The sequence below is a fragment of the Cryptococcus neoformans genome, chromosome 9 (assembly GCF_000149385.1).
Source record: "Cryptococcus neoformans var. neoformans B-3501A chromosome 9, whole genome shotgun sequence".
Classification (NCBI taxonomy): domain Eukaryota; kingdom Fungi; phylum Basidiomycota; class Tremellomycetes; order Tremellales; family Cryptococcaceae; genus Cryptococcus; species Cryptococcus deneoformans.
In genome coordinates, this window is record NC_009185.1 from 1,024,637 (window position 1) to 1,044,428 (window position 19,792).

General features: G+C 51.6%; 7 protein-coding genes and 1 non-coding gene across 8 annotated transcripts; 3 read left to right on the plus strand and 5 right to left on the minus strand.

The window, feature by feature from the left end:
- Positions 1–30: 30 nt before the first annotated feature.
- Positions 31–3,024, minus strand: CNBI3420 (hypothetical protein; the record flags this gene model as incomplete). Its single annotated transcript, XM_768196.1, has 5 exons — positions 31–96; positions 147–533; positions 602–827; positions 895–2,107; positions 2,217–3,024. 5 exons carry the CDS (start codon positions 3,022–3,024, stop codon positions 31–33), a joined length of 2,700 nt encoding a protein of 899 aa, XP_773289.1.
- Positions 3,025–3,352: 328 nt separating this feature from the next.
- CNBI3430 (hypothetical protein) lies at positions 3,353–4,468 on the minus strand (the record flags this gene model as incomplete). The annotated part of the gene is made up of 2 exons (XM_768197.1): positions 3,353–4,052; positions 4,116–4,468. The coding sequence occupies 2 exons, from the start codon at positions 4,466–4,468 to the stop codon at positions 3,353–3,355; spliced, it is 1,053 nt and encodes a 350-aa protein (XP_773290.1).
- Positions 4,469–4,670: 202 nt separating this feature from the next.
- On the plus strand, positions 4,671–6,784 carry CNBI3440 (hypothetical protein; the record flags this gene model as incomplete). The annotated part of the gene is made up of 4 exons (XM_768198.1): positions 4,671–5,013; positions 5,073–5,775; positions 5,829–6,184; positions 6,255–6,784. The coding sequence occupies 4 exons, from the start codon at positions 4,671–4,673 to the stop codon at positions 6,782–6,784; spliced, it is 1,932 nt and encodes a 643-aa protein (XP_773291.1).
- Positions 6,785–7,287: 503 nt separating this feature from the next.
- On the minus strand, positions 7,288–8,248 carry CNBI3450 (hypothetical protein; the record flags this gene model as incomplete). Its single annotated transcript, XM_768199.1, has 2 exons — positions 7,288–7,749; positions 7,841–8,248. 2 exons carry the CDS (start codon positions 8,246–8,248, stop codon positions 7,288–7,290), a joined length of 870 nt encoding a protein of 289 aa, XP_773292.1.
- Positions 8,249–10,043: 1,795 nt separating this feature from the next.
- Positions 10,044–10,115, plus strand: CNBIt030. Its single transcript has one exon. It is a non-coding gene; the product is annotated as a tRNA-Gln (tRNA).
- Positions 10,116–10,390: 275 nt separating this feature from the next.
- CNBI3460 (hypothetical protein) lies at positions 10,391–14,483 on the minus strand (the record flags this gene model as incomplete). The annotated part of the gene is made up of 3 exons (XM_768200.1): positions 10,391–12,278; positions 12,323–13,323; positions 13,416–14,483. 3 exons carry the CDS (start codon positions 14,481–14,483, stop codon positions 10,391–10,393), a joined length of 3,957 nt encoding a protein of 1,318 aa, XP_773293.1.
- A 1,095-nt stretch (positions 14,484–15,578) lies between these two features.
- Positions 15,579–16,650, minus strand: CNBI3470 (hypothetical protein; the record flags this gene model as incomplete). Its single annotated transcript, XM_768201.1, has 3 exons — positions 15,579–15,798; positions 15,859–16,455; positions 16,502–16,650. 3 exons carry the CDS (start codon positions 16,648–16,650, stop codon positions 15,579–15,581), a joined length of 966 nt encoding a protein of 321 aa, XP_773294.1.
- A 453-nt stretch (positions 16,651–17,103) lies between these two features.
- CNBI3480 (hypothetical protein) lies at positions 17,104–19,767 on the plus strand (the record flags this gene model as incomplete). Its single annotated transcript, XM_768202.1, has 11 exons — positions 17,104–17,217; positions 17,267–17,363; positions 17,420–17,537; positions 17,602–17,763; positions 17,822–18,229; positions 18,265–18,439; positions 18,496–18,869; positions 18,939–19,225; positions 19,289–19,302; positions 19,371–19,430; positions 19,522–19,767. 11 exons carry the CDS (start codon positions 17,104–17,106, stop codon positions 19,765–19,767), a joined length of 2,055 nt encoding a protein of 684 aa, XP_773295.1.
- Between the last annotated feature and the right edge of the window lie 25 nt (positions 19,768–19,792).

Sequence of the window (19,792 nt, forward strand, 5' to 3'; positions counted from 1 at the left end):
CCCTTCCCCCTTCTCTCCCCCTCTCCCGGTCTAAAACTGACCACCTCCAAACAGGTCCTCCCCTCTCTCTGACAAAGCACCACAATCCTCTCGCCTCTGAAACTCGTCCTCCACACCGCATCACAAGGTTTCGTCAGCTCCCTCACAAACCCGCCCGTCTTCACATCCCACAGCTTCACCCTCCCATCGTTCCCGCCGGAGACGATGAACCGCTTATCAAACTGTAAACACGTCACGCTGTTATCGTGCGCACACAGACGGTGGATGCAGGACATGGAGGAGAGGTCGAATATGATGACCCGGCCGTCAGAACCGCCGGTCACGAGTTTCGAGCCGGACAGTTGGAGTTGGCCGACGAGGGCGGTGTGGCCTTGGAGGAGGGCGAGGCATTCGCCAGTGGTCGGGGACCAGACCCTGACGGTGGAGTCGAGGGAGCCGGTGATGACGAGGGAACCGTTGAATGCGATGGAGTAGATTTGGGAGTAGTGGCCGGTGAATGTTTGGAGGCATTCGCCTGTATCGAGGTTCCACAACTGTGTATTCCATGTTAGCGTATGGACAAGGTACGAGAGAGAGAGAGAGAGTGGAGTTTTGGACTTACCTTGGCGGTATTATCATAACTCCCCGAAACAGCCATATTCCCCCAAATCTCTACACACCTCACGCTCTTCGTATGGCCTCTCAGAGTATGCAGACATCGCCCCCGCTGGATATCCCATACGCGGAGAGTGTAGTCGCGGGAGCCGGAGACGGCGATAGGCCGGTGGGGGAGGACTTTGATACAGCGGATGGTGGAGGTATGGCCGGGGAGGGAGTGGATGCATTGGCTAAAAAAAGTTGCGCCGATCAGCATGTGGTTGGGGGGGGGGGGGGGGAGAAGTCGGGGAAACGTACCCGGTTTCGACATCCCATACTTTGACTTGCTTATCACAACCGCCCGAGACTACCAAACTCGTTTTCAACCCCTGCCACCCTCTTACGCTACCGCATAAATTGCTTCCCTCATTCTCGTCTTCATCTTCATTTTCATTTCCACCTTGGTCTTGGCCTCTGCTTTGATTCTCGCGGCCATGCTGGTACGGCGTCTCGTTCTCTTGTGTCTCGCTTTGGGTTTGGGTTTGGGTTTGGGTTTGGGGGTGTGGATAACTGGATGGGGGGTTGATGCCGAACCAACCGTTTGGTGATGTCGACGTCGACGTCGATGCCGATGCCTGGGCGCCATACCACCCCATCCCTCTCGTTCCCCTCATCCGCTTCATATCCTGCTCCTGCATCTGCATCTGATTTGCCGTTGCCGTTTGCGTTGCCGTTGCCGTTCGCGGCGGTGGGGAGACCAGCACCATCGCCCAAACACCCTGCGTATGCGCCGCCCTCCCTTCCAAACTCCTCTTCCACCCGCCATTAAACGCGCTAAACACATGTATCTTGCTATTCGCCATGCCTACCACTATCCAGGTTTCGTCAAAGCTCAGCGTGGTGACGACCGAGTCGTCGGCGGAGAGGTGTTTGGCGAGGAGGACGCCGGCGGTGAGCCAGTTTGTTTCGGTGAGATAGGCGAGTTTGACGCGGGTTTTGTAAGAGTGTTGAGAGGAAGGGGAAGGGGAGGGGAAGGGGGAGGGGGAGGGGGAGAAGGGGGAGATGGGAGGAGGGAGACCGGTGAGACCGCTAGAGAGGTTGAGAACGCGTTTTTCGAGACCGAACGGGGTGACACGCTTGATGCAGCATGCTTGCTTGGTCCCGCTTCCGGTTCCCAAAGCGTTGTCTCGCGTTTTTGACCGTTGTTTGCTTGTCCCCGCTTGACTTGAGGAGGTAGATCCTCCCCGTCTGCTGCTGGTGTTGGTGTTGGTGTTGGTGTTGGTGCTGGTGGCGGCGTTTGGATCAGCAGGCGGTCCTAATCCCGAACCCACATCCCACCCCTTTTCTTCCTCCTCTTTACCCGTCATCCCTTCCATTCCCTCTCTGGACGTCGCCCGAGCATGCTGCGGCGGGTCCCGACCCGAAATCCCAATCCCACCACCACTCGCATACCGATGCCGATGATGATGTCTAGCCAGTAGATCGCGCCATGTCGTCTCGTCTTGTAAGAGTGTATTCCAGTATCTTGAGACTTGCGCCGCTCGAGCGAGTGTTTGAGGATCGTCTACCTGTTTCCCAATAAATCGAACTCAGCTCACCCCATCTAACTGTGGGGGAAAAGAAAATGAAAAAGACGCGACTTACAAAGCTCAAGACATGCAACGCCACCTCCCACGGCAACTCTCTCAAAAAGTCCCTTCTCAAAAGCGGTTCAATCTTGCGCGAAAGGGAGAGCGCTTCATGCAGTGCTAGATGGGGGATAAGGAGGTTTAGGAATTTGGAGCGAAGGAGGGGTGGGAGGGAGGTGTATTGGGATAGGACGGTTTGTGGCGTTGGCGTTGGTGTTGGTGCTGGAGATGGTGAGGGGTACGGCTCATGGGGTAGGGTTTTACCTTGCGCTTGCGGTTTTGCATGCGGTTTTGCTTGCACTTGCACATGATCGAGGTTTTGGCCGTGGGGATCGGTGGTTGTATCACCGTGATAAAGCAGTTGTTCGAGATGCTCTCGTATATGGGTATCACTATCGTCAAATCCACGGATATGCGGGCCGGGACTCGGTGCCGGTGTAGGAGGGTTGATACCTATTCCCGTGAACACTGCGCCTGTTGCGATTCCAGCAGCCGCCGTCTCTGGATACTCTGCAGCTGTGCCTCCTGTTGCGACGGGATGTGTGGCCGCCGCTGTACTACTAGATGTGGGCGTCGTCGGCGTCGGCGGCGCTACTGTCGTGGTGATGGTTGTTGCTGTGGTCGGCGGCGAGAGGGTTAGGCTTTCGAGTGACATCTCGGCTACGTCTTGTACGCTGTCGGTGTCCCCGTGTGGCCGCGCAGTGCGAGACGACGCAGACGCCGACGCGGACGGGGCGAGGGAGAAGAGAGGGGCACCCAGATCGGGGAGCGGCGATGGCGGACGGCGGTAGTGGGCGGGGTGGGAGTGGCTGGGTGCCATGCTGCGTGTTCCAGTGCTCGCTGCACTTTCTTGTTCGCGATGCAGATGGAAGAGCAGACGAGGAATGACAAATGGGTTAATAAAAGCATCGCGCGACTCGCCCTCGTGCAGCGCCTATTTGCGCAATCCTTTTCTTCACGCTCCGTTTTCCACGCCTCGTATTCACCCCCCATGCATCTGTGGGACGGACAAGATATGGGACTACATCCACTCTACTGTTATCAAACAAAAGTACAATCATGTTTTACTATGGATTATATACACATTATACCTCTTTGCGACTGGAGCCAGAGCTACGACACAAGACACCTGATCCACACAAGACGCTTTACACACCATCCACCTCTTTCGCCAAAAGGTCTTTTCCTCTTCGCGCCATACCCCGTGTCGTCCTCCTCCCTGGCGTCAATTCATCCTGTATGATCACTTCCTCCATCTTCCTATGCCGATGTCCGCTCTCACTCTCCGTCCTCGCTCTAGTCTTGATCTGGGTCTTGCTCGGGACGTCTTCCCCACGAAGAAGGAGCAGTTCATTCACGAGCTTACTCTGTTCCCTTTTCCTGCTCCCTGGTGTGTGCCCGTGGGAGCTGCGGGAATATGGGGACCAATGGTGATGTGAAGAGGGGGAAACAGTCGACGGAAAAGTGCAGAGGTACGAATCGACGCGCGACGACGTGGATGTGGATCCGCCAGACTGTGAGTGTGGTGTATCCGGTATCGAGATCGAGCACGCAGACGTGGAAGGGAGAAGAGGCGGCGGGATATTTTCTTGGTTATCGATGTCTAGTTCGGATAGGGTGCTGGAGGGAAACGGAGAGGCGGAGCGAGAGCGAGAGCGGGTACGTGGTCTCCCAACGACCGAGCCTTCCGGATCGCGGCGAACGACAAATCCGGGGTCGTGAATGTTCATGTCCTCCCCGTTCCCGTTCCCATCTTCAAGCAGATATTGGTTTTGTATTGGTGTTTGGTTTTGGGTGGCGCGTGTATCGTTCAGAGGTGGGGTCAAAATCGCGCCTGATATTCCGCCGCTGTCCCCACCACAGGCCCTTGGTCAGCGACATGGAAAACGCCCGTGGGACGAGACAACTTACAGAGACGGATGTGAGCTGGATTGGGCGACGGAAGTGGCAAACAACCTCCTCGCAGGAGATTTCCCCACACCGAGATCGTCTCGATCGAGCACCTGCTTCACCCGCGGCGTCACCGTCCTTGTCCGTTTCTTGACCGGGCTCTTCATCCCGTCGCCCGGCTCGATGCCCCGGCGGTGTGGATGCATGGGACTGGGGTGCTTGCTGGACGACGCGACGGGGGACGAAGCACTTTGATGCCGCTGTGGGCCCGTTGAGCCCGTTGGCGTGGGACTGGCGGAGGGGCGCTCGGGGAGGAAGCTGTCGAGGGGGAGCTCTGCGAGGGGGGCGGGGCGTGGGCGGAGAGAGTACGGCATGGCGAGATGGGCGGGGGAGGGGGAGGGGGAGGGGGAGGGGAGACAAAAGCGGGACAATGGAACAAGGTTTGCTTGCCATTTGATCCCGCGGCGCTTACGTCAGCATGACAAGGCCGGTGGCGCATAAAGTCCACCGGCCACTGTATGCCACCGACATTTTCCTCTTTTTTTCGTGGCCATCGCACTGCACAGAACGAGGACGATGCCGCACCCAGACCTCTCCATCCCGCTCTTGCCAGACGCAGACGACCTTCCCCTCCCACATCCGCACTATACCTGGCCAGAGGCGGGCCCGAGTAGTCCCCGCGCCGCCGGCTTCTTGGGCAACGTGGACGCCGAGTATGCGTATACCCACCGCCGCCGTCCTCCAGGCGAGACAACAGGCGACGCGAGGGGCAGAATACGGGAGAGACAGGGAAATGGACAGGCGGGTGAGGATGAGCGGGATGGAGATGGCGATACGGGTACGGATCCATCGAAAGCGGGGCTATTTGGAGCGAAAGCCATAGCGGCGATGACGGGCGCGATGGCGACTTCCTTACTCAGTGCGTCTTTCTTACAATCGTTCTGTGATGGATGGGTGGACTAACGGAGACGGGTGTAGTGACACCGTTCGACGTCCTCAAGACCCGGCTTCAGACCGTCCCTCCTCATTTACACCCATCTTCCGTTGCTGCCGCTTTACCACCCTCCGCGTCTACTGTAAGCCCAGGCAGTGCTAGTGCAGCTGCGGCTGCAGCTGCAGATTGCTGCCAAACGACATACTCGGGAGCGGGGACGAGTATAAAACCGGAACATCCTCTCGTTTGCACCCACTCGTCATCCGTCTCTATCCCTTCTACTAAAACCGGTATGGATATCTCTTCCATCCGTCCTTCTCCTTCGCCTTCTCCTTCCCCGCCTCTAGCCTCGTCCTCATCCCTATCCTCAGGAGCTAGCACCAGCACTAGCGCCAGCGTGAACGCACTTCGCCCCCCGAGCGGATGTCTGAACCCTTCTAAATGGGCCGGTATATGGGGTGAACCCATCCCGTCTGGTGTCCCAGGCGGAGCAGGAGGCGTCTTGGTCCTCCGAGAAGGACCAGGAGTCGCCCTCGGTAGTTTACATCTGGGCGGAGCTGGCGGTGCCGGTGGATCTTCCAGTATCGGGGTAAAGAGTTTGTTGAGCTCGATGAAAAGTTCAACGGGCGCGGTCTCTGCAGGGATAGGAAGCACAGCGACGGGGGCAGGAGGGTTTTGGAAAGAGATGGCTACTGTGAGAGCTGAGAGCGGGATAAGAGGTTTATGGAAAGGTGTGGGGACTGCCATGTACGTTTTTTATACCCTCGTGTTATGATAAGCTAAACGTTTGGCGGTTTCAGAACAATGGGGATACCTTCCTCGGCGATATACATGCTCGGCTACGAATATTTATCTACCATCATCTCACCTTATTTCCTCGATTCTTCCAAGCCCGTCTACACCACGCCAGCATCTACGTCTTCTATACCAGAACCGGAATCGTTTGGCGAGGTCGATACGGTGGTATTCGAATCTCTCTCTACGCTATCATCAGCATCAGCAACATCCACAGCGGCAACGACAGCAACGACGAGGACATTGACGGCAAGTTTGACACCCGCCCCGCTTATAGCGGGCAGTCTCGCCCGCACGTTATCTGCCACCGTCATCAGTCCCATCGAAATGTTCCGTACCCGTCTTCAAGCTCTTCCTATCCGTACGTCCACATCCGTTTCTAAACTCTTTTTCAAAACACTAATTTTTTATTTTATTTTTTTAAAAACCAGCCGGAAGACCTTCTCCCACTTACACATCCGTCACCAAAGACATGTACCGCCTCGTCCAATCCAGAGGCCCCATCATCCTCTACCGCGGCCTCGGTCCCACTCTCTGGCGAGACGTCCCTTTCTCCGGTATATACTGGGCCTCATTCGAACTCTTGAAAACATCCCTGACCTCTCCCGATTCACCCCTTCCCTTCTCCCCCTTATCCACCACCCTCGACCTCGGACCTATCCCGATCTCATTCTTCTCCGGCTTCGTGTCCGGCACGTTTGCCGCCCTCTTGACGCAACCGTTTGACGTGCTGAAAACGAGGAGACAGGTGTTCAACCCCACCCCGGGCTGTGTCACGGACAGGCAGGGGGGGATGATTAGGGTGGCGGGCACGGTCAGTCTGGTGAGGCATGTCGTGAAGACGGAGGGGTGGCGGGCGCTGTATGCGGGGACGAGCGCGAGGTGTGGGAAAGTGGCGCCGGCGTGTGGGTTGATGATTGCGTGTTATGAAGGGGTGGGCAGGTTGTTGGGTGGGGAGTAGGTGCGAGCGAAGCGAGGCACGTTGAAGAAGTGTAAAAAAAAACGGGATTGATTAGATTGGGGACTCGGATTTCAAAATTAGAAAGCTAGCCTAGAAAATTACATTGTTTTTTTTATATAACAAACTCTTCTTCCTGTTTTTTTTTATTTATTGGTTAATCATTCACCATTCGCATCAATGATGATTATAATGTGACAAGTGTTTTCCCGCCCCCGCACAAAAAAGGGAAAGAATAGAACACACCAGGATTATACTAGATATTAGATAAATTATGCGAGTGATTTTCCAAGCTGCATCATACATGCAGAGACTATACGAGTTAGTCGTATGTTGGAGTCTAGGATTCGGCTCGACGAAGCGCAGCAACATCATGAAAGTGAGGCACATTTACGCACAACTCGCTCGTCAGTTTCCATCAGTCGGAGCAACGGCTTGTACAACACTGGAAGAACAAACAAGATCTCATAACAACATACATCCCCCGTTCCCACTGCTTCAACATCTCATAACCTATCCCACAACTCTTGATCCTGCTCACTCAGCTGTTCTCTCCCAGCATTATCCCTCACCCCCGTTCCCTCCATCCACTCTTCCTCTCCACTCACAGGCTCATACCCCCTTCTCCCACCCCCACTCAACAACGACCTCCCCCTCCCACCTCCATAAAACCGTCTCTCCGTATCTTCCTCATCATCCAAATCGAAATCCAGCGCCCGCGACGCATCTCGCGCTTGGGAGAGGTCTATCGGTTTAGGAGGGTTCAGCCACGAGTGCCCCGATCGGCGGAGGATAGACCCGAGACGGAGGAATTGGACAGTGTTACGGGCGACGATGAGGATAGTGTCGAGCAGTTCTTCGTTCCTCGTACCGGAGCCGCAGGGGTTGAAAAAGACGAGGAGGAGGGTGAGGACGCAGAAGCAAACGAGGGTGAGGTCGATGATGTTGAGAGGGGTCATAGGGTATTTCTACATGAACCAAGTCAGTTTCGGTTGATTTATTTTTTGAGAATGTGGAAAAAGGGAATTGGGCTGGAGGGGGAACGAAAAAAGCACATACTCTTCCATTGGCAATCCACCGTGTTGTAACCTCAAGTACCATGAGGGCGTTTAGAACAAATTCAATAATGTGCCATGCTATCGAGGGACATTCTCCTTTATCTACAGCCACCACCAGGTTAGCGGCCATCCGATTCTCGCAGTTGTTGACGAAATGATAAAACGTACGAGTCGCAACCAAACTCAACACCAACGTCGCCAAACTCAAACCCATCATGGCGCCATAGAAAAGGATATAGTAACGGCTAAAGATGATCCTGTTCGCTACACCTTGAAGCTGTTCAGACGCTGGGAGGTGATATGGAGATCGAGAAGGGACAGGTCTAGAGGTATCTTGAAACGATGATGATTGTTCAAACTCAAAGTCTTCGGCGGTAAGCGGTTGGGCCTCGGGATCTTGTTGAGACATAGTGCTGATTCCTTTAGATAAATCGGACGTTGATAAAGCTATGAATTATATCAAGCTTGGTATATGGCTGTAGCTGAGGGATATGAAGAATTGAAAAGAGCTGATTGGTGAATGGTTTGACATCTCAAGGGAACGCTGGAGTGACGAGGTCCATCATCTTGAGGGAAGGCGGGTATCGCCGAAAAGATGGCAAGATAATACTAATAAGTGTTTATGTAATCGATTTTATCTTGAAGGTGTATTTGTGCCGACATGGGTCGAAATTAACAAGTGGATAATGAATGAGTACGCATGGTATACAACAAGCATCATCTATCCGGATGAACGATTACAATAATACACTCCCTTTTTGATTGATAACCTTCATTCATTAGTCTAGGTACAAGAAGACGTTCTACATTTTCACCGAGACGAGATGGAAATGCATCTCCCTCGGGTTATCTTGTACTGCAAAACCACGTGACCTCCACGTGTTTGTTGAAATTGTATTTGTGTGCCTGAAAGGTCAATCAGAACTCGAGTGTTCAGCAGAGAGACCGTCACTCTTGAATCATTCACCCACTTACCCACCCTTCCCTGGCATTTCTCGAATTCGGCATGTTGTCGCGGTGAGCTTGACTTCTGCATTCCTTTTGGCGTCATCAACATGCCACGACACTGACAAGCATTCAGGCGCCATTTTACGTATTTACTTATCGGTATCATATCGGCCATCGGGTCGGCTATCTGCGGATCATGACGGATTGCAGATTGCCTTGGCGCGAATTTAGCTTTATATCGCTTTGTTTTTGGGGGTTGACACGTTCCTTGATTCATCAGAAGGTTGTGAAAGCCCTCAGCTTCCTGGCGTAAAGGCTGTCAATGAGTGACTGGGCAGCGACATTCTCATTATCCCATGTATACGGTTATTTTATGCCTTTGCTCCAACTTCGAGTTGTCAACGACATTTGTTAACAACCACTCAATACAAACTAGTCAGTCATGTCTCTCAATGCCGTTAAACTGGACCAGAATGGGAAACCAGAGCTTCTCGAAGGTAGTGGTAAGTTGTCGATTCTTACACTGTCTTAGCACCCTGTCCTTGCATATCCACTCACTGTCATTAGGCGAGGCCTTCCAAACATCTGGCCACGCTACCAAAGCTACGCTTTTATTACCGGGTCCCAGAAAAACCGACACTGTCAAAGGGCGCATATGGGTGACAGACTTTCAAGTAGGTGACTATAACCAAAGTTACACCTCGAGCTAATCCAGTTTGAACTATAGATCATATTTTACGCAGACGATCAAGTAAATTTTGATGAGAATGATACGATTCACCCTTTAAACTCGTTGGAGATTCCATTCGTAAATATACCTCCTATTCTCCCGGTTGCCACCTCAAAGCCAAAGTTCTTGTAAATTCGTAGACCGACCTTCAAACTCTCGTTCTATCCAGAGTCCTCCTTGGCCCCGACTACCTCACTCTGACATACAGTCCGGGACCAGACTTTACCATCGAAGCCATATTCTCTATCAAGGATAAGAAAAGCATGAAGGAGGTATACGCAGCAATGAATGAGTGGAAGGAGGAGAGTATCAGGCAAGAGAAGATTACAGAAGCCATAAAAGAGCTGGCGAAAGAGGGCTATGCGGTGTATAATGGGCCAAAACAATGAGAGAGTAGCGCCATCCCAATGCTCAAGCAGCAGTCAGGGAAGAACAAAGATTCAGAAATCTGTTATTATAGCTGAGTCCGATAAGCAAATATGCATCGTACGTACATATAGGAAAAAGAATCAAGAAAAGTATGCAGGGCTTCTTAGTATAACGGTTAGTACATGAGATTCTGATTCTCGTGACCTGGGTTCGACTCCCAGAGAGGCCTGATACTTTTGCTTTTTTGCACTTCCCCCTCCAGCGGAGAGCCGGCAAGCTGTTCACACTTTTTGATCTACTACCACTTTTGGCGGACTCTTCGAGTATGCATAGCGTTGACCAAGCTACTGTCTTTTAACATGAGCAACATCGTCTATGTTTCATAATAATTTTCCGTCGTTGGACATGAAACAATACAAGGTGTGGTTCGCATGTAGATAAGATTATCGTAAAAAAATGGTGCCTCTCGCATTTCTTCATGTCACAACTCGACCCAAACAACCATCAAAACCTCCTATTATCTAAACTCGCCCTCCTATATGCTGATCCCGCATCTTCGTCCCTCTTCATCCCCATACCTGCGCTAATAGTCCCTGGTCTTCCTTCCTTCCTAACCTCTCCGGCGGTTCCTCCTCCTCCCAAAGCAGCAGGCGCAGTCTCTCCAGCCTGCTCTTGTTTACTCCTTCTCACAGGCTTACTTGCAAGCCATGCACTCATCAACAGCTTCCTCTGGCGTTCTTTTTCCTCTTTCTCCTTATCCGCCGTCGAGTCCGATGCGGCGGAAATAGATGAAAGTGTAAGTGAGAGCGAGGTGAATGAGTGATGGGCAGAGTTGGATGTATGCGGTCTGGGTTTGGATTTGGGGGTGGTTGGGGTTGAGTAAGGTAAGAAAGGGTGAGCTTGGCCTTGGCGTTGGGGTAGGTGTTGGTGGTGTTCGGAGGCATGATCGCTCGGACGACGGGGGATATCATGTGCAGAGGTATGGATAATGTTAGCAGGTATGAAGGGAAAGTAGTTTTGCGCAACCGCCTGGGCGGGCGTCTGGATCAAAGGTGAGTACGCCGCATCAGGGATAACTGGCTTTGAAGGTCTTGAGAGATTGAAGAATGTGTTTCGTTTGTCTACTACACCATCCAAGGGGGACACTGGTCTCCCTTTTGAGCTTTCGGTGCTTCCCCCTCTCCCTTGACCTGAAGCTGTCATTCTCCTAGGTCTTGGAGGGGGTAAGAGACTGGGTCTATGACCTCTCTTTTCAATCTCTTTTATTTTCCAACCGTCAATTGTCGCAGATGAGACGTCGATAGGGGGTGGTCTTGCTTTGGTATGCGTTGCGGTGCCGGTAGGAAGGGAGAAAAGCATCGTTTGAGCTGCTTGACGTCCTTGAGCAAGTTTGAGGGAAAGATGCTTCGTCGAGTCGTATTCCTTTACAGTGTGCCATTCCTCTTTACGTCCTTCTTTCCCATGGCCCCAAAGCGAGATCATGCCTATCGACGTCTCGCCCTCCTCGCCGGATCTCTCTTCACTACCCGGTACAGAGCTCCCACTTCCAAATTCCCCTTGAAATTCATCTTCAATCCCTTCCCCCTTTTGTTGCTTGGCTTTCTCCGCGCCCCGACTTTGGTGCCTGGAGCGTTTCTTGTCGACCTCATGCGACCCAATCTTACTCCTCTCTGCGGGCGGCATAATGTACACTGCTTCTGCCGAGGTAGGTCTGCTCCAACCTTCGTTGTCATTCACCGAAAAGTCCAGACTATCCCCTTCTTCCCTTGCCCCTCCCTCTTTCCTTTGAGGAGCGCTGCTCTCCCGTTTTTGCCCGTTGACCTTGTGCGTGGGAGGAGTTGTCACAAATCCACTGTGCGATACCATGCTTGGAGCGTTGCTCACCCTCGCTTTCAACCCTTTCACCATCCCCTTTGCAGCCCCCATCGCTCCGAATGCAATTTTACTCGGCATAGGCGGCGTGGGTGGCTGCTGAGCCAGCGCAAGTGACTGTCGCAAGTACATCTCGTCCAGTGCCAAGAAACCCATCGCAAAGAGGTCTTGTCGGACTTTTTTCCTTTCTCTGTCTCTATCTCTGTCGTGCGAGAAACTTTCATCGCGGGTATGAGTCGAGGAAGAAGGGGAGAGGGAGAGTCGGGGTTCGTCGCGAGGTAAAAGTCTGCGGGGTTTTTCGGGGGTGATAGGGTTGGAATTGGAGTTGGAATGAGAGTGGGAATCGGTTGATCGGGGCGATGAAAAGTATACTGGCGCCGGGACAGGGGCGGTGGAAGGTCGTCTACGGTGTTTGGAGATGAGGGACGTCCCGGGTGAACTTGGCTGGATCGGGATAGGCGGGAGAGGTCGTTTTTGGATGGGCTGAGATTGCGCGCTATTCCTCATGTCAGTTTGTTCACTGTTGCACTTTTACTTTGGAATGCCAATCGCCTTGAAACGTACGATGAACCAGAGTCTTGCCTCTTCGGCAACAGTATATCCCTATCCCCTCTCTTTTTCCCTCCCGTACTCGCTCTCTTGGGCTTCAACATACCCAAACTCAGCCCGTTCACCGCCGTGCCATCCGTCTGTAATTTCCCCTTCTGTTCTTTTGTCTCGCCCTGACCATCTACTGACGCAAGCTTGTCGTGCTGCGAGTCATGTATGCTTGAACTAGTGGTCTGCTGGTGCAAAGGCTCAGCAGTGGCGATAGCATGGGCTGCATGATGAGTAACGGGATAAGAATTTGAAGTCGTCCGTTTGATTTCTTTCCTCCCACTGTACCCTCTTTCAGCTGAACGTGGTGGGATGGGCGGCGGCGCAATAACAGCGGCTGCAGCTAGCCCAAGTGTGGCCCGCGTATTGGTGAGAACTTCATAAGTCACCTCGACAGGCCGATCATTCTCGCTGACCTTGAATTGGTTTTTAACTCCGACTACGCCTGCACCTGCACTTGCACCTGATGACCACTCGACCTTTTCATCTGCACCTGCAAGATAAAGAGGTACCTGCTGGGAAACGCAAACACCGCCAATAGGAGGAGCGGGGAGAGGTACACCGGTAGGCGGAGGAGGCGCCGGGGGAAGAGGTATGTTTGTGTTTGCGTACATTGTAAATGATCCGCACCGTTTGTCCTCCCTTTCTACCTTTGCACTTGCGCTGCCCCCGTGGCCACCCCCTCCCAACGAATTACTGCTCCCCACTCTTCCCACTGGACTGTACACATTAGGCGAAGTGGATAGCAGCTCTTTTGTTGGAGGACGTTGTTCTGAGACGGGTCTCGCTCGGGGGACGGAGATGATGTTACTGCCTTGGATGTGGGAACGTTCGCGCTGACGGAATTTATCGGTTTGGTCGTGTTCGCTCACATGTTTTTGTGGTTGAGGAGTAGGGGTTTCCGTGACTAGGATGGGGGCGGTTAAGGGTTCTGGTGGAAGTGGTGAATGGGTAACAGGTAACTCGGGCTGTGAAGCACGCTATGGTATAATCAGCAGTAGCTCGAAAAGTACTGAAAGTCTACGCCAAGGATATAGCAAATGAAGTCGAATTCACTTACATTAGCTCGACCACTTGCACGGCAACTTGCACTTCCATTACCATAACCCCAACCATCAGTCATTAGCCTCCCACTCATTTGCTCCAACTCTCTCACTGCTCCTCTCTCGACCTCCTCCAGTGTATCGACTTGATTTTGTAACCATATATCATGTGACCTGTCTGTACCGAACGAGCCAATATCTTGCTCGAATGAGCCAGAGTTGTGAGATCTGATGTTTGGAGATCGCGGGTCGCGCTGGGAGGCAGGAATGCGTATAGTATAGTCGAGCGCAACAGGAATAGAATAATTTCGCTGCCGATGGTTGTGAGAATGAGTGGGCACGGTTGGAGTTGGAGGTTGGGTAAGTGAAGTGGAAATGTCGCGAAGAAAGTCGTATTCCCAGTCATCACCATCAAGAATCTCAAGTTCCTCTCTCTTACTACAGTAATTCGATAATTTGGGAGGAGGCTTCATCATAGGCAGCTTGATCGTTTCCCGTTTCTTCTTCTTTTGCTCTTTGCTCACTCGCTCCTGTTGCTTCTCTTGGTACATAGAGTTCTTCGAATGGGTAATGTCGTACGCGTCCATGACGTGTTGGATACTCGGCAATGCAGCGAGTGAAGGCATGGAGTATGTGTTTGATGGTGTAGAGAAGGGAGTGAAGGATTCACCTGGAAGGAGAGAAGAAGGCATGGATTCATTCTTGGTAGAGCGAGAAGTATTGGTGCGAGTCGCCTTGGGACGAAGTTCGAATGCCGTGACCATCGCAGTCAGATCAAAGTGAAAGAAAGACGTTTGTTCTTTGGGTGAAGAGGGACGACGCGACTTGAGAAGAGGCGGCATGGCTGTCAAAGATGATTGTGGCCGTTTCGACCTTAGCTTTTGGAAAATAGATTGCGGTTTGATACTTGAATCCTCCAGACTAGGTAGATGTGATTGGGAAGCGGCACGGCGTGCGCGATCCTTGTGGGGAGTGGGGAGCGCTTCAAGAGACGGAAGTTGAAGAAGAGTTACAGGAGAAGGAGCCGTATTTCGTTTTGCGAGGTTGGGTCTGCCCGCGGTGGTAGCGTCAAACGAATACGGCATGTTGTGAGTTTTATTGAGAGCAAAGTGACGGGACCCGCAAGCTGCGATGCTGTGAGTGGTGTCAGGAGGGCGGGAGAGGAGGGAGCAAGCTGAGAGAGCGTCGGATCGCGGGAGATTGGAGGGACGGTACACACGCAGGGGACGCCAAATCAATCACCTCTCCATCGCCTCCACTCCCAGCTCTCGTCTCCTGTCCGCTATGAAAAGAGGAACATGGCCCCGCCTGCGTCAAGCCATTCCGCTGTCCGTGCTTGCCGGTCAGAGCCGGCTCATCATCATGATCAACTCATCATTCACCGTTAGTAGCCTGCAGCTTTTCAGAATCGCTAGGGAAGGCCTTGTGAAGCCAAGGCACCGTTCAGCATCTAGTCAACGTCAACTGCTGTCGGTGATGCGCTTGGACTTTGAGCATGACGCGACGCGACGCGTGTTTTAAATGTATGATCGATTAGTGACAGCTTGAAACTGCGTTGCGGCGCGAGCAGCGTGCCTTGCATCCCGTGTATAGACCGGTTTGGATCTCGTCTTCCAGCCTTCTTCCTTGATGGTTGATGGTTGATGCTTGATGCTTGATGGTTGATGCTTGATGCTTGATGGTTGATGCTTGATGGCTGATGCTTGATAGTTGGTCCTTTGAAGCAGCAATAAATTAACAAACACACCAAAAGAAAGCAAATCCATTCAGCGCTCGAGCACTTTTTGGCGAGCCCGGTCGGCCGTTCGGGTACAGTTTCGCGGAGACCATCCCATCTCCTTTCCGTCGGGCAACAATTCACAACACAATCACTGCTAGTGAACATGTTTCGGCTTTTCGGTTAGAATGAAAATTACGGACAGATACCTATCATGCCGAATTGATCGGATGGGGAAATATCATGCCTGAGCTTCAAATACATGTGTACTCATGCGTCAATCAGCGATAATCTGCGCCATCCGTAGGCGGAAGGTGAGGTCATCTGGTCGGAACCCTGGGTATAATATGGGACGATGGAGGGATTGGTAGAAACAATACAGCCCACTTTTCATCTCGAGAATCTGCCAACAATTCCATTTTTACAACTTGCTACAGCGCTACCAAACCTTTCTTTGCGCCGACTAATGGCGGCAGTAGGTCTTGAAGAGCCAGATCAAAGCAATTAAGAATACAGCCCCTATCAAGACCTTTTCAAAGCGGGCCTTACAATCGAACCAAAGTTCCCCCTTGGCGCCAGCCTTGTCGATGGCCTTGACATCGTCTTCGGTGAGAGTGATGTCGCCAACGTCGAGATAACCCTCAAGTCGCGCCTTCCTTGAAGAAGTGGTAACTGGAATAGCTCTAGTAATCTAGTCAGCCATTGCATTATTCAATACCTGTTTCAGATGGTAAAAGACATACCTCTTGGCGCGGGACCATGCTAAAAGGACCTGTTCGGGCTTGACGTTTAGCCTTTCGGCAATTTGGTTCACAGGCTTGTCAACGGGACCTCCGGGCCGAGAAGTGAGGGGGATCAGGGTCGAATAGCCTTCAGCAACGATATTCTGTTCTTCGAGGTATTCAAGCAGCGGTGCAGTTCGAGTGATGACATAAGGATGGAGAAGGATCTGGTTGACGACCGGCTTGACTGTAGCGTGTGCCAGTAGCTCTTGAAGCTGCTCCTTGTTGAAGCTATCCCAAACGTCAGAGAGTGATGCGAAAAAAATTGTTTGATAATAGACTTGCTTTGATACGCCGATGGACTTTGTCTTTCCTTCTTTCTGTAACGTCTCCAACTCTTTCCAAGCTCCCTTTATGTCTCCCTTTGTGACCTGAGGGGAGTGGATGAGGTAGAGATCAAGGTACTCTAGACCCAACTTCTCCAAGCTTTCTCCAATCGACTGTCGAGCACCCTTTCCATCGATTCCACTCCATTTGGTTGTAACCCAGAGCTGGTTGCGCGACAAACCGCTCTCCTTGATAGCCTGGCCTACTTCCTCCTCGTTGTGATAAACTATCCTCGTTTGTCAGTGTTAGTGAATGTAGAAAAGATCGGTCTGAAGACCTGCCCTGAGCGGTGTCGATGTGGTCAAATCCAACATCAATAGCTTGGCCCACTTGAAAAGGTGTGACTTCCTTTGGGATCTTCCAGGTACCGAAAGCGATTGCTGGAATCCTGTGTCCGTCGTTCAATGTGATCTCGCCGAAGGGCATCTTGTCTTTTTTATTGGATGAATTGCTTTTCTTGTTCGAAAAGTGGAAATGGAGAGATGCTCGATCGTGACATTTTCAACTATGATGATATATACTTCTCGTTCGAGAAGGCGTCATGCTCGTGATCCGTCGTGATCCATCGATCGCAAAGCGCTTCTATTTTTTATGGCGCGGCAGCTCCGGGATCCGGGAAATAAACACAGCAGACTACTTTTTATCAGCCAGGGCGGAATTGGCGATGTCATCGGCTTTGTCCGAAATGATTCATTCGGTACAACTGTAACCCCGCATGAGCCAAAAGCTTGCGATTGATAATCATCCGTCTTTTTCTTGCGATCTCCGTCTACGTTTCAGACAAATCCCATCTGACCATCTTCTTTTGTTTCATGACGACTATTACGGATCCCAAAGTAAAGGAAACCATCACGGCTGATCCATACAAAACTCTTCAAGATGGAATCTGTTGTGGACGTCGTGACGACGGTCTTTCAGGCAATCCTGGCGGTTAATGTCGTCTTCACCGTCGGATACGCGTATAATGGGAAACGTGCGTCGACTTTGAGCAAGGTAAGTTTCTCGATACATCGATAATGGCATTAAAGCTGACGATACATAGACTTTGTCTGCTTTGTCTAATAATCTCCTCTTACCCCTTCTCATCTTGACCACTTTTGCTGCCTCACCCTCTCTTACTTGGAAGCGACTTCTTCAATGTACGTCGTCTAAGCATATGGCTAGTCAGTATCTGACATCGTATTTACCCTCTTAGTATGGCCATTGGCGATTATCTCGCTTACGACCCATGCGGCCTCTTTGGTTGCTTCCATTCTCTCGTGCAGATATTTTGGCGCCCCAGGCTGGGCTGTTGAGAGTTTGACGTATAACAAGTAAGTAATTGTACTCGTCGTTCAGCTTGATATCGATGATGACTGAATCGCGTCAACCACACAGTGTAACCTCTTATCCATTCCTTGTTGTCTACGCTCTGTACCGCGTGTCTGCCGTTGGTGGCTTGAACCATCTGCACTGGCGAATCAAAGACACAACGGCTGAAGCTTTTGAAAGAGCTACTATCTACATACTAACCAACTTTTTAATCACAGAATTTTTCCGGTAAGATCTTCCGCTCACTCATAGCGATACGTACCTTGGGAGCTGACCGTTTTTGCAGAAAATTCCTCAATCCGTTCATCGTACAGTCCGGTTTAATGGATAAAGAACAGGAAGACGCGGATGAAAATGTCGAGGATGGTTTTTATGCTGAAACGGTCGAAGCAACGGTCGATGAAGATGCGACTGAGCGTACTTCCCTCCTCAGCCGAGCACAGCAGCCAGATTCTACCAAATTAGCCATCATCCGCACCGCACACTCGCCGATTCTTCTTTCAGCGATACTAGGTCTCACCATCGGTCTTGTCAAACCTCTGCAGAGATTTATCACAGGTGTAGGCGTCGAGGGCTCCAGTGGCGGCTGGTTATGGTTAGCGGCTGGGTCAGCTTTGAATGCGATGGGTGGTTCGTTTCCTCTGTTTGCCATTCTGGCTACCGGTGCGGCAATGAGGGCTGGGGAGCAACCTCCGTACGTACACCCTGATGTGTTACTTGGCCGGTTAGACGTCAAGCTGAAGATAGACATTTCCTTAGATCGCCTGAATACAAGACACCTCCAACCCTGGGTACTGTGCTCTTATTTGGCTTTTGGAGGTACATTTGCATTCCTGCCATCACCCTTCCTATCGTCAAGAGTTTCCACAAGATTCCCTCCACAAAGGTTTTCCTGCAGGATCCGGTCTTTGCAAGTTACTTCCACCACAATGCTGTTATGAAAGCTGACTTGTATCTTAGTCGTTCGTGCTTGTCCTTACTGTTATAACCCCTCCATTGCTCCCATCCCACTTATCTCCCTTCCGATCCTCTGTTCTCTTTTCCACCTTTTATTCGTCTCTCATCACCGCTGTCCCACTCGCTCTTGCTATCGGTCTCTTCGGCCGTGGTATCTCTTATGATCTCGACTTTGATCTCGTATCCGCACTCAAATCTGCTGCCGGGGGTGGGCTGGCAGGCGCGGCCGCCATGGTGATACAAGTTCTAACGCTCATGCCAATGAGGACGATTATGAATTACCAGTACCGATACGGAGGTGGACTAAAAAGTGCGGCGGTGACATTGTACGAAGATGGGGGCTATAGGCGATATTACGCTGGCTTGGCTGCTGCATTGTAAGTTCCTCCTTGACCCTTTTCTATCGTTTTTTTTTGCGATTTGAAGCTAATGAGGTTATGATTTAGATTCCAAGGTCCCCTTTCCCGATTTGGCGATACCGCCGCCAATGCCGGCATCCTCGCCCTCCTTTCCTCCCTCCCTTGGCCTGTACTTGTCAAGACTGTGGCTGCGAGCGTCGCCTCTGCTTGTTTCCGGATGACGCTCACCCCTATCGATACCATCAAGACTACTCAACAGACTCAAGGTGGTGGGGCGGGCTTGAGGTTGATCAAGGAGAGGGTCAGGCAGCAAGGGGTGGCTAGTCTGTGGTATGGCGCTTTGGCGACGGCTGCAGCGACTTTTGTCGGGCATTGTAAGTTTTACATGAGCTTCGTATTGCAAACTGCGATGGTCAAGCTGATTATGAGGGGCACAGATCCTTGGTTCGGAGTAAGCACACAATCAAACAGGAGTGAACCCCATTTCGAAATAATTAACTGACGATCGCCCTATTATAGACTTACAATTATCTCCAGGCCACACTTCCTCTTCCCCATACCATTATTCAGAAACTCTTCGTTAGTCCACTTTTTTTTTTTCCATCTCACCTCTGAATCGTTGGAAAGGCGCACCGCTGACTAGATGATTTGTCCACTTTCAATAATTTAGCGCCAGGCATTCATCGGTTTTGCCGCATCCCTTGTCTCCGATACCTCATCCAACTCTCTTCGTGTCGTCAAGACGTATCGACAAGTACACGAAGGTGATGTCGGCTATCTCACTGCTGCGAAGAGGATTGTAGAGGCAGAGGGATGGAGGGGATTGTTTGGAAGGGGCTTGGGTACGAGGTTGATAACTAATGGACTACAAGGCTTGTTGTTCAGTGTCTTGTGGAAGCTGTTCGCGGACTTGTGAGTAATAATACGAAGGATTCATTTGT